Source organism: Armigeres subalbatus, chromosome 3 (genome assembly GCF_024139115.2).
Source record: "Armigeres subalbatus isolate Guangzhou_Male chromosome 3, GZ_Asu_2, whole genome shotgun sequence".
NCBI classification, from domain to species: domain Eukaryota; kingdom Metazoa; phylum Arthropoda; class Insecta; order Diptera; family Culicidae; genus Armigeres; species Armigeres subalbatus.
In genome coordinates, this window is record NC_085141.1 from 43,257,194 (window position 1) to 43,273,030 (window position 15,837).

At 41.0% G+C, this 15,837-nt stretch overlaps 2 protein-coding genes and 1 long non-coding RNA gene across 9 annotated transcripts in view; all 3 read right to left on the reverse strand.

The window, feature by feature from the left end:
• Positions 1–4,096, reverse strand: part of LOC134225361 (mannose-1-phosphate guanyltransferase beta-like) — a 43,723-nt gene extending 39,627 nt beyond the window's left edge. For 2 of the 5 annotated variants that reach the window (XM_062705362.1, XM_062705357.1), the window contains exon 1: positions 3,935–4,096. Coding sequence is in view for 2 of the 5 variants with exons in the window: in XM_062705363.1 (XP_062561347.1) it covers positions 2,466–3,548 (1,083 nt within the window). In the remaining 3 variants the exon portion in view is untranslated. Of the gene's footprint in view, positions 1–2,181; positions 3,634–3,692; positions 3,776–3,934 lie in introns of those variants that run through there. The other 3 variants (XM_062705363.1, XM_062705361.1, XM_062705356.1) reach the window with 3 other exon arrangements.
• A 1,534-nt stretch (positions 4,097–5,630) lies between these two features.
• Positions 5,631–14,991, reverse strand: LOC134227760 (uncharacterized). 2 transcript variants are annotated; one of them, XM_062709437.1, is made up of 4 exons: positions 14,833–14,991; positions 13,640–14,763; positions 13,423–13,581; positions 5,631–5,945 (listed from the first exon to the last, which is right to left on the reverse strand). In XM_062709437.1, the coding sequence occupies exons 2-4, from the start codon at positions 14,750–14,752 to the stop codon at positions 5,760–5,762; spliced, it is 1,458 nt and encodes a 485-aa protein (XP_062565421.1). In that variant the 5' UTR covers positions 14,753–14,763; positions 14,833–14,991; the 3' UTR covers positions 5,631–5,759. The 2 variants fall into 2 exon arrangements, with proteins under 2 accessions (XP_062565421.1, XP_062565422.1); XM_062709438.1 differs by having other exon boundaries at positions 5,727–5,945; positions 13,410–13,581.
• Positions 8,223–10,110, reverse strand: LOC134227761 (uncharacterized). 2 transcript variants are annotated; one of them, XR_009983749.1, is made up of 3 exons: positions 9,771–10,110; positions 9,409–9,701; positions 8,223–9,324 (listed from the first exon to the last, which is right to left on the reverse strand). It is a non-coding gene; the product is annotated as an uncharacterized LOC134227761 (long non-coding RNA). The 2 variants fall into 2 exon arrangements; XR_009983748.1 differs by having other exon boundaries at positions 9,767–10,110.
• Positions 14,992–15,837: the final 846 nt, after the last annotated feature.

Sequence of the window (15,837 nt, forward strand, 5' to 3'; positions counted from 1 at the left end):
GGTATCTCGTTGGGAATGGGATCCTGGGCCCATAACCTATTGAATTAGGCTAACCGCCTTCTTTATTTATTCCTGCTTTAGCCAGCAGAGAAATGAAACTGATACCTATCTCCTGCATTACAATCGGTATTCACCCTGAAGCTACATTGTACATTGGCGATGGTTTTATAATTGATCAATTGAAAGATTGAAACATGACATTATGATACAGAAAGGCATACGATAATTTGTACACAGTGAAGAAGGAAAGTTTTTATACAGTTCAAGAAAAATTGATTTCTCAACATGAACTTACTTAGTTCAGACTATAAAATCGTTTAGATGAAGTAAAATCAAAAAGCAGATTTTTTTGCCCTGAGTGTAAGACAACACTACAGCAAGTTGTAGAACGAAAGAACGATCGTTGGTTATAACAATTTAACAGTATATTTGGTACTTTTTTTAATGTATTGCATGTCCCCTTCCTGCTTCTGCGGAGTATCAATAAAGAGGATGACATGATATTTACTGATACGGCGAAGACGAATCCTCAATACCGGTTTCTTCCGACTACTCTTTACGACGTACGTACTTCGTGACGGTTTCCCGCTGGTAGGCATCAGCACCGAAGCGATCACGTTCAGCGACACCAATTCTTGGAATGGAACAATTTCTTGGATATCTGTGTGGATGATAAGAACCTGATTAATCGGTTGCAGATATCAGAAGATTAAAGCACCTACCTGTTCGTGAATAAACTCTTCGACCGCAGCTAGTTAATGCTGTTTGGTGAAATTCATAAATACAATCAACCGGGGCAGGGATTGCAGAAATCGCTTTCAATAGATAACGAAAAACGATAAAAGAGAGGCAAAACCCTCTTCTAATCATAACAAGCCATGAAAACAAAACTATCGCACTTGAAAATCGCAGTAGAAAAAACGAGCAATAGATAATGTTTCTAACATAACCGCGAGTAGACGTAGGACTTATGTTATGTGTGAAACTACATATTTTTATAAAGATTGATTTCCAGGCTTAAATCCCGGCATCAATCATGCATGCTGAGATTGAAAAAAAAATAGGATTTCGATCGATCTTGAAAACAGGGATGATTTCAAAGCATGCTTGATTAAATCTCAGAGTGAAAGGATGCTCTTGAAACACTGGTTACAAGCATAACTTAACATATGGTCAGTCATATACCATGACTCGTACCCATCCCGGGATCATGTGGATTATGAAACCAATCACTTTCCGCGGATGAGCAGAACAAATCTCTCTAATTTTATTCTTATTCTGCCTCAGTCATCATCGGCCTCTCCGAGCGATGCGATGGGCGATTGCATTCATTGCAACCGACACCACTACATCATCATCATCAAGCACAGAATGACAAAAAAATGCGCCCACTTCTTTCATGCATATTCGCAGACCCACCGGCAGTTCTACCGCTGACGACTGCATGCTGTGTAACACAGCGAACGAACGAACGAAACGAAAAATGCGCGAGTAAAAAGCTCGTCAGTACGCGCTGCTATCACAAATTGTAATGACTCGCAAAGAAATTCTTGCAGTGGACCCGAAGGCCGGTGACATACCGCATTCTGATGTCCGTGTTAGGAATGCACGGGATTATTTACATATGAAATTTTTGCTGCCTTTGACAAGAATTGAAATTTTCAATAGCATATCGTTCATAATCTGAAGTTTCAATTAAAAAGGCAAATTGCTGGAGAGTGTCCGAGTGGATTGATATAAAAATCTTAAAAATCCATCGAAAGCTAAAGGCGTTCGAGTAACGTTCGAAATCTTCCCTTTCAGCGTAACGCTCTCGATTTCCAAAAATCTGAATGACACCCAGTATAGTAAAGAAAGACGTAAGTCCTACGTCAAAAATTATCAGGAAATTGATTAGTTTTGGGCGAGACAAAGTTCGCCGGGGGTCAGCTTAAATATTTTATAAACAATTGGTCCCCCCCAATGGACGTGTTTCCGGTACCGACAACCGTACGAAAAGGAATTTCCTAAAAGTTTAACAAAATTAAGAATTGCGGAACAGGACGGCTACGGGGCCATATTGACACATTTGAGATTCTCATATTATGTCTCCATGGAAAATAGTCAACTTTGGAGACATTTTATGCTCTATATTGGATGTAATATTTCACTGAGCAATTATCGAAACGGACAAGACATGTTTACTGATCAATTTATTCGTATAGGGCTGGAATGCACAAAATAAAACTAATTTTCCCGTAAAGTACACTAAGGTATTCCAATTAAAATAATAATTGCAAAATAGGTTTCCTGACATAAACATCCTAATGCAAAAATGCACTTCGGTAGAAGTATAATTATAATTGCAATAGACTCTCTACCATTCGTCCATATTTTCCTCTGGCCTAACACAATAACGCAAGTGCTTATTTCGTTTCCCGATACAATCATATCTATGGCTTTGGGCGAATGAACTGGCATCAGTCCTACATGATAATCTGTGGTTCCGGGACACTTAGAGCTATGCTCTTGTGTGGTAGCACCTGACCGCCGTTGATGTAAATTTCATCCTGCACGATGACGTCCTCGCCCAGAACGGTGGTGCCCTCCAATCGTACCCACCGACCGACCATGCAGCGCCAACCGATGATGCAGCTTTCCAACCACGAGTGGGACTTGACGACTGCGCCTCGCAAGATAGTGCACCGTTTGATGCATACGCCGTCTTCTATCACCACGTCCGGTCCGATTGTTACGTTTGGTCCTATTCGGCAGCCAGCACCGATTTTAGCACTTGGGTCGATGAGCACATTGCCCACATATCCAGCTGGTCCATCGTATAAAGCATCTGGTTGGCGCTGCCGAAGAGAATTCAAATACAAACACATCCCTGTCAAGAAGTCCCGCGGTTGGCCAATGTCCATCCAGAAACCATTCAGTTCGAAAGCGTAAAGCTCCTGCTCGCGGGACATGATTGGGAAAACTTCCTTTTCTATTGAGGTTGGTTTCAATTGGATTCTGGACAGCACCGACGGATTCAAAATGTACAGCCCGGCGTTTATTTTATTGCTAATGAACTCCTGAGGCTTCTCTATGAAACTTTTGATGCAGCCATTATCCGCGTATAGCACCACTCCATACTTGGAGGGTTCCTCTACTTTGGTTACCACGATTGTTCCTTCCTTGCCGTGAAAACGATGGAACTGTTCCAGCTCTTTGAATGGAAAATCACAGATGACATCCGAATTGAGCACATAGAATGGTTCTGAGCTCTTCAAAAGGATATCTTTGGCCAGCGCTAGTGGTCCCGCGGTTCCCAATGGTTCTGTCTCGTGCGAAAACGTCAGCTTTACACCAAGCTTATCCACTTTCTGCTTCAATTCGGCTTCCATCTGTTCAGCTCGGTAAGAAACCGCTAGGATCACCTCCTTCACTCCTGCTTCCACCAGGGCTTCAATTTGATGCATCAAGATTGGTTTGTTGGCAAATTCTACCAACGGTTTTGGCGTGCTGAGTGTCAGCGGACGCAACCGCGTTCCATATCCACCGACAAGAATTAGGGCTCGCATTTCTGATGACTAATCCAACTTTATCCTATAACACGTAACTGCTTTTTTTTTCCTATTCGACACAACCTCACAATTTATGACCAAACTGTTCAAATAATTAATATGTTGAAAGGGGATTCCCAAATGTTTAGACCTCAAACATACCTCTCGTCAAGGCCAATAGGTTCCTTCGCCCGTACGGTACTTATCTTACGCCTGCTTGTGGTGACGATTGGTAATCAGCAGTGCTGGCGGCATACACGTCATTAGAGGAAACGAAATCGAAAATGATTAGAAAGAGTGCCCTCTATCAGACCGGTTTTTTCACTTTGTTTACCGATCTCCGGATGACGGTTCAACACAACGAAAATTAAACTTTCCTTAGCCTAATTAGGAGTATCACTTACCTGGATAACTTCAGAAGTCTTCGAAAAAGAGAATATGTTAGTTTTAACTATTTTCAGTTGTTTTTATTTTAAACTGGATCTGTCCAACGCTACAAGTACAACGTTTACAGCTACTCTGTTGTGCAGCTTGACACAAAGTTGATGCTTTTTATACGATGTTTTAATTTTCTTATCAGAAAAAAAGGCTGCGTACTTGAACGGACACTCGTTGTGCACTCTACACTGAAAATAATCTAAACTTTCAATCAAAGTGCTCTCATACGTGCATTTCAATACCAAATTTTCAATACGACTTATCGGCACCGGGAAACGAAGCCATCAGCCATCTTCAGCATGGTCTTGCTTTGTAGCTGCGCATCTTACCGCTAGGCTGAAGAGGGCTGAAGGTAGCCTTACACCTCGGGAATTGGGTCCGCGGAATTTAAATTTTAAATGGGGCCGGGATTTTGATTTTCCGTGCCCAAATCCCGAAAACATCGCATATAAATATAAACATGGGGAAAAAATCAGCGGACCAAATTCCCGAGGTGTATTGTACTTCCAGTTGAAAACCGAAGTGAGCTCTCGCGACAATCGAGTTTTCTCCCGTTTCTTTTTGTCGCAATTACGTGGCGACTAGTGCGCATCATGGCGCACGGCGGTGGCATAGATACGCACTACTCGCGATGCAGTTGCGACATCAGAAAATAAGGAAAAACTCAATCGTCGCGAGAGCTCACTTCGGTTTTCAACTGGAAGCACAATAAGATAACCTTAAAAATAGCATATGCGATGTTTTCGGGATATGGGCACGGAAAATCAAAATCCCGGCCCCATTTGAAATGCACGGGGACCAAAATCCGGCGAAAAATTTTCCCGATGCCTTAAGGCCACCTTAAGGCTGACTCACACCTCGGGAAAATTTTCCAGCGGATTTTGAGCCCCGTGTATTTTAAATGGGGCCGGGATTTTGATTTTCCGTGTCCAAATTCCGAAAACATCGCATATGCAAAAATGCATGGGGAAAAAATCCGCGAACCAAATTCCCGAGGTGTGAGGCTACCTTTAAGGCTGCCTTACACCTCGGGAAAAATTTCCGCCGGATTTTGATCCCCGTGCATTTTAAATGGGGCCGGGATTTTGATTTTCCGTGCCCAAATCCCGAAAACATCGCATATGCAAAAATGCATGGGGAAAAAATCCGCGATCCAAATGCCCGAGGTGTGAGGCTACCCACAGATTATCTGTGGGCTACCTTTACACCTCGGGAATTTGGTCCGCGGATTTTTCCCCATGTATTTTTGCATATGCGATGTTTTCGGGATTTGGGCACGGAAAATCAAAATCCTTTAAAATACACGGGGGCAAAAATCCGGCGGAAAATTTTCCCGAGGTGTAGGTAGCCTTAAAATACACGGGGACCAAATTCCGGCGGAAAATTTTCCCGAGGTAAAGGTAGCCTTACTTATGCTAAGGACACACTTGTGGTACTTGTACCATGGTACAAGAGGACAAGAAAATTATTCCAAGACTATCGTTGATAAAGACAATAATTGGTATGGTACTCATTTCAAGATTCTTGTACCATGGTACTTATACCACTAGTGTGTCATTACTTATGGGTTCTGTACACCTCCGGTGGTGCAAAGGGCCGACTATTCTTATAAGTCTATAGTATACACATACCCGAGAAAGTCAAAAACTATACATGAACTGATTCATTTCGCATTGATTTATTGATCTTCAAGGTTCTTATTTTCTAATGCATCAAAAGGAAAGTTTATTAATTTATATAATGTTGTCACAATGTGGGAATAATAATGCCATATTCTTTTATGTTTCATCATCATACTGACGCATCCACTTCCGGTTTAATCTTATCGACCTTTGGCCAACGACGACGTCGAGCGCCTCGAACACGCTGCCTCATGATTTGAGCATCGCTTCTCTGTCGTTTAGGTTTCGTTTCACCCGGGGTAGCATTTTGGATTGTCACCGGCTTAGATGATATCTTCGGCGGTAGCGAATTAGGCTGAAATTGAAACAAAAAATGAAATTAAATAAATTGTATGGAAAAATTGAGGGTTTGAGTTTGAAATTCAAGTTTTGAAATGATGGTGATGGAGTTACATACAAAATCCTGGAATTTTTTTTGTCACATACTGTTATTAAAATCTCCTTATAAAGTTCGTGCACAAAATCACAGCGTTCATCATCGACGTAGACATTCAACATTCCTGGTTAACATAGAAAAGGAATTTAAAAAAAAAAATACTCTGCTACTGCTGGAATCACTGGCCATGTTGGATGTGGACTTGGCCAATATCGGTACCAAAAGTACCTACAGCTGGAATGGGGCCGAGTCGATTATCGACGTAACGTTCTGGAGCCCTGGCCAAACGAATAGTTTGAACTGGAGGGTAGATGATGGCTACACTCACAGCGATCACCTGGCGGTTCGCTACAGTATCGACTATACGACCAGCATTCAGCGGATGGAAGGAGGGGCGAGGCCTAGCCCTCGAATGTGAAAGACATCGTACTTCGACGACGAGGTGTTTAAGGGCCGATGCCCACGAAGCGTTCTTTTAAGCTGCGTGCACGCCGCGTCCACGCAAGGTACCCAGCATCAAATGTAGTCGTGCACACGTTCACGCTGCGTGCACACGGCGTTAAAAGGACGCAGATGTGAATCGGGTAAAAGCGGTAACGCAGCGTCACCGCACCGATGCACATCTTCGTTTTTTCAACACCACGTGCACGCAGCGTTGAAAAAACGCTACGTGGGCATCGGCCCCTAAGGAAGCGCTCCGCCGCGAGCACAATGTAGTGTACAAATGAGTATGATTAAAAATATGTTTAAGAAAAAAAATTAACTTATGCTATATCCGCACTACGATCGAATAACATGTTATTCGCGCTTTGGTGTTATTCGGCCAATAACATGTTTTTCGAAGGTAATATTCCCATACATTTCTGACAGCCGAATAACACCTTTGAATAACATGTTATTGCGAATAACATGATACAACTGATCGAATTTGCTGCTCGACTGAAGGCCGAAGGCCCTGCGCATGTTTTCTTGCATTCAAGTGGTTGGTCATTTCACGTGTCCAATTGGATTATACGGCAATGTCATTTTTGATTTCCTATTCGTTTTCTATCGGATTCTTCAATCAGCTGTGTAGTACAACGGAGCTGAAAATTGGCAAGGTATACTTCATGATGGACTGTCGCATTTAATATTTAATATTCAATATTTAATATTTAATGTTTAATATTTAATATTCAATATTTAATATTTTATACTCAAAATTTAATATTTATAAATATTAAATATAAAATATTGAAAATTAAAAATTGAATATTAAATTTTAAATATTGAATATTAAATTTTAAATATTAAATATTAAATATTAAATACTAAATATTAAGTATCAAATTTGAAGTATTAAATATTAAATATTAAATATTAAATATTGAATATTAAATATTAAATATTAAATATTAAATATTAAATATTAAATATTAAATATTAAATATTAAATATTAAATATTAAATATTAAATATTAAATATTAAATATTAAATATTAAATATTAAATATTAAATATTAAATATTAAATATTAAATATTAAATATTAAATATTAAATATTAAATATTAAATATTAAATATTAAATATTAAATATTAAATATTAAATATTAAATATTAAATATTAAATATTAAATATTAAATATTAAATATTAAATATTGAATATTAAATATTAAATATTAAATATTAAATAATTGATATTAAATGTTAATATTGAATGTTAAATAATTAATATTAAATATGTAATTAATATTAAATGTTAATTAATAAATATTAAATATTTAATATAAAATATTGAAAATTAAATATTAAATTTTAAATACTAAATATTCAATATTAAATATTAAATGTTCATTCGCTCAACATAATATGATCTGTAAATTTAATACAACAAAAGCTGTTGACAAATGTCTCATTTCAAATAAAAATATTTACAGGATTGGATGAAAATAATACATGCATACATTTTTTAGAATTCCATTTTGATAAAATAAATTAAAATACACATACATGTGGATCATAACTACATATCTTCTTCTATATAAGATTTTTCCAAGATAAATCATTTTATATTTATATGGAGCGTAAGAAAATAGCAGCCCACCCCCTTTCCCCCCATAAGTGCTTACGTAATTAGTGTACGACCTCTAAACAAATGTCAAAAAATGAACATGTTAATTGTAAGTTCGAGAAATCATCCTGGCAACATGTGTAAAACAAAACATTTTGAAAAACCAAACAAATATCAAAAAATTACATGTTATCAGAAAGTCGTGAGAATGTAATACAAAACATCTTCTATCAATCAATAAGCTGTATGTTTAACAGAAACCTTTTCACAACTTACTTCAAACACGTTATACATCAATTTTTAAATTCGGTATTACTTGGGAAACTTTCATAAATAATTTTAAAATTCATAAAAAATAAAGCTAGATTAAAAGTGAATTGAATCCATAGTTAATAAAAACAAGAATAGATTTTCAGGTTGCTTACATTTTATTTGAACCGTCTAATTCATATTAACTTGAATATATTTAGCCCTTAAGCTATCTGCCTTCAACTGAATGCGTAGGACTGCGAATCCAGAGTTAACAAGTTTGATTTTCGGTTAAGTCTAGTATGTTTTCGGGTGGAAAACAATCTCGATTGCTTGGGCATAATGTATCCATTGTACTTGCCAAACAGGACATACACTTATGCAATGGCGGGCATAGAAAAGCTTTCAAATTTTAACTGAGAAAATGGTGAAGGATACCAAGTTGAAAAGCGCGCCAGGTTTCACTTGGAATGTAGACCCGTAGAAGAAGAAAAAGAAGAAGTAGAAGTGAATGCGTTTGAATATCTTTATTTCGTTTGAATCATTTTACTCTAGTATCTATTTTAGTTAGTAGTACTCCACGATCCCTTCCTAGCGAAACACAACAACGTAGTTCCGTGCCTGGCCTCGTTCACCTAAGTTGAGATATAAATGGAATGTGATGAATGGTTTTAGCTGATTTTGGCAACTAATACCATCTCCTCTGATGATGATTACGTGCGATATCATCCTGCGTTGTTTAATTGATATTTTATTATAAAAATTGGAAGTTACTTCGTACATCCTCTTGTCGGTGAAACGACGGTGGGTCTCTTACTCTTAAAACCAATTATAATACTATCACTACCGGCAACTTGTGGTTTTCCGATTGATGACCTTTTGAGCAAAACTGGATCCACAAAATAGGTGCAGAATAATCCGATCAACGATACAACCAAATAGGGGAGGACAACCAACACTGATGACACTTCCCATTGGGTCCAAGGACTAGACGCATCTAAATACATAAAATTATTATCGTCAGTAACATTATTTCGAAAATTCCAAAAATATATTGCATAATAAACTGTTTCGGACTTACCCCAGTAAAAAGCCGTCGGTCGCTCCAAACGATAGCACTGAATATTTTTGGAATTTCCACCGTATAGTTCTCGAGTTAGTTCGGGTTCCAGGAATCCTGTTTTCTCGCGCTGAAGTTGTTCCATGATTTCCATACAATTTTGTTTAACTTGAATTCACGTTGGCTCGTCTTGCAGCTGCTAAACATTGTATTATTTCTGATCCATCTTGACCTTCCAGGCTCCATTGATGCTTTCTGCCTGTGTAATATTTATGGAATCCTCGACTTCACATTCTGTTCACCGGTGACGAAACCTAAGAAAACAATACACACTATTTTATATAGAAAGCAACATAAGTAAACAAGCTAATGAAATTACCTACTTGTAACCACAGTTCCTAGCCGATTTCCGAAGGAAAAATGAGCAAAATAAAATTTAAACGAAGAACACAAATACTTCTGGCTTTTTAGCGCACACTAATCACTATCAGTTTCATCCCATACTGAACTCACGCCTTCGGAGTTTGGTCCGCTTCTTGCAATTACGCAGAAAATATCAAATTAATAAATCTCATTACCGCTGAAGTTCTTTAATCGCAAACAGATTAATTGTTTAATAATAATTGAATTCTAATTTGAAGAATCTCGCTGCATATTTGAAAACAAACAACAAACTGCTCGAAAAAATTTGGCGCTTGACACATGCTGTCAGCTGTCAAATAGTATTACCTAAAATGCTAGTGCGAACGGTTTTGTTATTCAGAAGTAACACCTTCGAATAACATGTTATTCAGCTGTAATCTGAACAAGGCATTAGGAGACACAGGCATCGGAGTAGTTAAAGACAAATTATTTCTAATAATAAATTCAGTCTTGAGTGATATTTGAACACGGCAAGCCAAGTGTCTTTTAATTACTCAAATGGAGCTGAACAATTCGGATGCCTCCGAAGATGGCGTCAGTATATTGGAGGGGTTCCGGTGACGAGACTCCCGTCGAGTTCAGCATTCTCCCATCGGGAGATTCTCCATCCAACTTCCGGCGTGGATCGTCCAAATCAGGTTCCGCTCCTGTTCCGCAACATCGTGCCAAGCTTCGACGGTATGCGACTGACGAATCTAGCTGGAGGATTGAGGAAGATTCGAGCCACTACACACAATACTCTCGGTCTGAGCGGCGAGCAGCTGGTAACAGTACTCTCGCGTGCATGCGATGCCACCATGCCTAGGAAAGTCCACTCTAGGAATGGGAGGCCACCGGCTTACTGGTGGACTCAAGCAATTGCGAACCTGCGCTGCGCCTGCCTACGGGCACGGAGGCGGATGCAGAGGGCACGCACAGAAGAGGAGCGTGTTGAACGACGGGTGTCGTTCGTGGCTGCTAGAGCCGCTCTGAAGACTGAGATTAGATCAAGCAAAAAAGCCTGCTTTGAGGGCCTGTGTCAAAGTGCCGACTGCCTATAGGGTCGTAATGGCCAAGACACGTGGGGCAATGGCCCCACAGAGCGGTCTCCAGAGATGCTGGAAAGGATCATCGCGGGGCTCTTCCCACGTCATGACCCAAGTCCCTGGCCTCACTTTGTGGAGCTGCCAGGGGCCAAGGTGGCCGACTAGGGGAGGGTAACCGTAGAGGAACTTGCGGGGATTGCACAGTCCCTTAGTGTGGGTAAGGCGCCAGGACCGGGTGGTATTCCGAACCTGGCCATCAAAGCGGCCATTGATGAGGCTCCCGAGATGTTTAGATCTGTCATGCAGAGATGCCTGGAGATGCCGTCGGCATATAGACCATTATGCCTGCTTGATACGGCGGGAAAGGTGCTCGAGAAGATCATCCTCAACAGGTTGTTGATACGCACGGATGGTGCGAATGAGTAACCAGTTTGGCTTCCGAAAGGGTAAGGCGACCGTAGACGTTATCTTGTCGGTTACCAAATCCGCGGAGATAGCTATCCAGCGTAAGAGGAGGGGAGTTCGCTATTGTGCAGTAGTGAATCTCGACATGAGGAATGCATTCAATAGTGCCAGCTACTTCCAAAATCGAGTACTGGTATACGACACGGAGGCGGGTCGGAAGTGCGTTGACATAACCTCAGGGGTTCCGCATGGTTCCATACTGGGTCCGATGTTATGGAACGTCATGTACGACGGTGTCTTGAGGTTAAACTTCCCGGTCGGCGTGGTAATCGTCGGCTTCGCTGACGATATTACGCTGGACGTCTACGGCGAATCTATCGAAGAGGTGGAGTTGACTGCAGCCCGCAATTGTGGAGGGGTGGATGAGTTCCAGGACGTTAGAACTGGCTCACCACAAGACTGAGGTGGTTGTTTTAAACAACCGAAAGTCGAAGCAACAAGCGGTGATAAGGGCAGGCAACTTCGCGGTCACATATAAACGTTTCAACAAACACTTGGGGGTAATGATCGACGATAAGCTCACCTTTGGTAGCCACGTCAATTACGCAAGCGTGCCTCCACATCTATAGTGGCATTGTCCCTGATGATGTCCAATAGCTTTGTGGTTTATGCCAGCAAGCTTCTGTCGCTGTGTCCATACTGAGGTATGGGGCCCTGCGTATTAACTGCTACAGAACGAAGATAGAAAGTACGTATAGGCTTATGTGCCTAAGAGTTGCGAGCGCGTACCGTACCGTGTCGCACGATGCACTTTGCGTCATCACCGGTATGATGCCTATTGACATCGTTATCGGTGAAGACATAGAGGGCTTCGAAATGCGCGGCACGAGAGGCATCCGTAGGACTGTCAGGTTGGCCTCAATGGTCAAATGGCAGCGTGCGTGGGACAGTTCCACTAAGGGTAGATGGACACATAGGTTGATACCGGATCAAGAGGCGCCATGGGGAAATCACTTTCCACGTGACCCAGGTCCTTACAGGTCATGGTTACTTCAGACAGTATCTACACCGGTTCGGACACTCGGCCTCGCGGAGGCGGACGTTTAGAGGAAACTGCGGAACGCGTGTTGTTCGTGTGCCCACGTTTTCCCACAATGCGTGACCACATGTGGTCTGCACACTACTCCGGCCAACCTAGTCCGGAGGATGTGTAAAGATGAAGTTTGCTGGAACGCCGTTTTATCGGCTATCGTCCTAATCGTCTCGGAGCTACACAGAAGGTGGCGCGTGGGCTCGAGGACTGCTATTCCTGGCTATGCTCAATGAAGGACAATCTAATGAAGGACACCGAAATTTTTTGCAGTCAAGTAATCACATACGCGGCTACAAAACAAAGCTGCGGTAGTTTTTTAGGGGGATTTAGAAACTACGCAGTTTATCAACTCGAATTTTGGTAGGGTAAAGTGACCAATAGTGGACCCCCAACCAATAGTGGACACTCCAGCCATTTTTGCATTATTACTGCACAATGTCAACATTTTGCTATGAAATTCTATCGGGAAAACCTACCTTACAGTCCTATGATTTGATTACATGCATTGGAAATGCTATGGAAAGTCAAATTAGATGATTTTTTACAATTCTATAAAAAATAAACACGAGAGTGTCCATTATAGGAATATTTTGGGGGGTCCATAATAGGGAAGAAGAACGTCCCGAAACGGGACATGAAAATCAAATGAAGTGTCGACTATAGGGAAGCAATTTCCTATTATGGACCCCCAGGGGGTCTATTATAGGGCGAATTCAGTTAGACTTTAAAATGTTAATTTCAACGAATAACGTCGTGTATTTGGGTGTTTTATGTATGTATCGTGAAGAGGGAATGCAGAGCTTGTTGTTAGATATCAAGCAGGGTTAATATGTTGAACATTTCTAAGACTCATGACAGGAAGAGCAAAATTCCGCTACTAGGGGGTCCACTATTGGGCATTTTACCCTATTTACGCGGTACGTATCAATGTACCTCTACCCGTTCTAAAAGATCTTAAGCCGGTTTCAGCCTTAAGGTTAAATGAACACAATTACGATCAGTTTTTCATAGGAAAAAAAAATGACCAGTCAGAATGCATGAAAAAAATGAGCCCCTGGTGAGAAGAAAAAACTTACGGAAATGGCTCACTTGAAAAATCTTCCTTTGGTGTATTTTCGACTGCACGGCCCTCAACTGCACTTCCAGCGATCTGGCTTCTCTTAGCAGTTGCCGTCTGCTCTTCGGCAGTGAAGCACCGTTTCCTCCGTAGCCATCGTCATCGTACCTGCGTTTGTACGCGAACTGTTCCTGGAAACGGAATTGGAATTAGCGTATGAATTAAACCCCAAACAACAAGATGACTCACTTTTTCATAGTGCTGGCGAGTATTCGGTTGAGAATGAGATTGAGGCTTCACCTCCTTCAAGTCTCGTGCATTCCATTGCTTATACATTTCAGGAATGACTCCATGCGCAATGTACTTAAGATAAAGATGGCGCACACGAGTCCGCATAAATTTCGGATTATCGGAAATCTCTTTTGTTAGATTTTCCAAAACATCTTCCTCAATGAAGCGCTGTTTTCGTACCGTGCCTTTGTTGATGGTAGCTTCATAGCGAGCGTTCTGTTTGATTGATTCTGCTCTATCCGGTTTTTGAGCTAATAAAACCGTGAAATAATCCAGATTATGCTTACTGAGGAAAAGAACTTGTCCATAACGGCGCATGGCCTTCTCCAGATTAGTCTCCGTCTCCAGTTTGTCTTCTGCCTTCAAATGTTTAACCTTAAAGAACTTGGACTTGTCACGGCTAGCTGCGTGGGACGAAGTACGACCACAATACACTTTCAATCGATGCCCATAGTACAAATCCCGGTGGCAGGTGTTGATGGCTCGGGTCGCATCCTTCTTATTTATGAAGTACACCAACATGTCATACATTCCTATGCGTTTTTGGTAGTTTTCAAAAAATGAATCCTTCAACCGGAATACCATAAACGCAGGCAGACCTTTAGACGCAAAATATTTGTGAACAGCAAATATAAAATTGTAGTCTGAGGTCTTTTTGGGCAAATAGAAATTTCCGACATAAACCGGATAATACCCGGCCAATGGCCAATCAGGTTTGCAACGGGGGTCCAATTCCGATGGCTCCAGTTGGCTCCGGGTGTAGGTGCGTGGTGCTAATCGATGCACTGGACAGTCCCACTGCTTCCCATCGTCCTCGTCAATCCATTTCCGACCATCTTCCGCCTCGTTGTCGGAGATTTCCGCTTCATCCAGCACAACGAAATCGTCCAAGTCGTCCGGCGCCATTTCAAACTCCTCGGTTTCTTCATCGACATTGTCCGAAACCGACGGTTCTTTCTTCACGAGATCGGTTTTCACTTCAATAGTATCCGATTTTTCCTCACTGGATCCTCCATTCGGTACAGTCGATACAGACGCTGCCGCCTCCTTCATTTCCTCTTTGGCTGACATTTTGATGGAATCTACATCGAGGAAAAAAGGGCAATAATAACGTAATAGTTTAAACCGGATACAACAAATGTGCAACTTACCTATTCAGCTGGTTTTGTCAATATCAATATTTGAATAAAATGGAATGAATTTAACAGAAAAACTCGGTTATTTTTGAAACTTTTGCGGGCTACAAAATATATGCTGCGATGTGAAAAGCTTTGACACTTGGCTTTGTTGTCACGCTCAAAATTACACGACTATCAAATTTTACGGTGTTAATATGATTAATTACCAATATTAGGCTGCGTGCTACATCAACAGTTTTCTGTCGAAAGGCCTTTTCATGAGACGTTTAAAAACTAAGGAATACGCCTTTTACGAGACAGTTTCGATAAAAGCACATAGAACAGACGTAACCTGTTTACAATGTTATGGAAACTCATATGTGAATATGTACGTTATGTGGAAGATATTGATTTGAAAAATGTATTGGAGGTAACCACTTTCCCTTCGATGGGACTCGAACCCATGACCCTACAGTACGCTAGACTGGTGCTTTAACCAACTAAGCTACGAAGGACCTCCGTCGGCCTTCGCAACCTAGCGGCTACTGAACGAGCTCGAGATTCCCAAATTGGACGCATAGTCAAATCACTCGCAATCCATTTCTCAAGCCAATACTTCCACATGTGTATTGTACACGTCCACATTAGAGGAGCGTGAGTATTTAGAATGTCTGGCGGCTATACACATTCTTCATCAGCAACGGTACTGATCAAGTGAGGTTGTGTAAGCATTTGCCAGTCGGTCGTCAAGCTCAGACCCGACCGCATTGCGTAGGCAAGAGCACGCAACTCAGGTTCAGTTCAATCAAAGTTAATTGCCTATTTCCGGGGATTAAACCACCCGACTTGGACGTTAATTTACAATGTTATGGAAACTCATATGTGAATATGTACGTTATGTGGAAGATATTGATTTGAAAAATGTATTGGAGGTAACCACTTTCCCTTCGATGGGACTCGAACCCATGACCCTACAGTACGCTAGACTGGTGCTTTAATCCCCGGAAATAGGCAATTAACTTTGATTGAACTGAACCT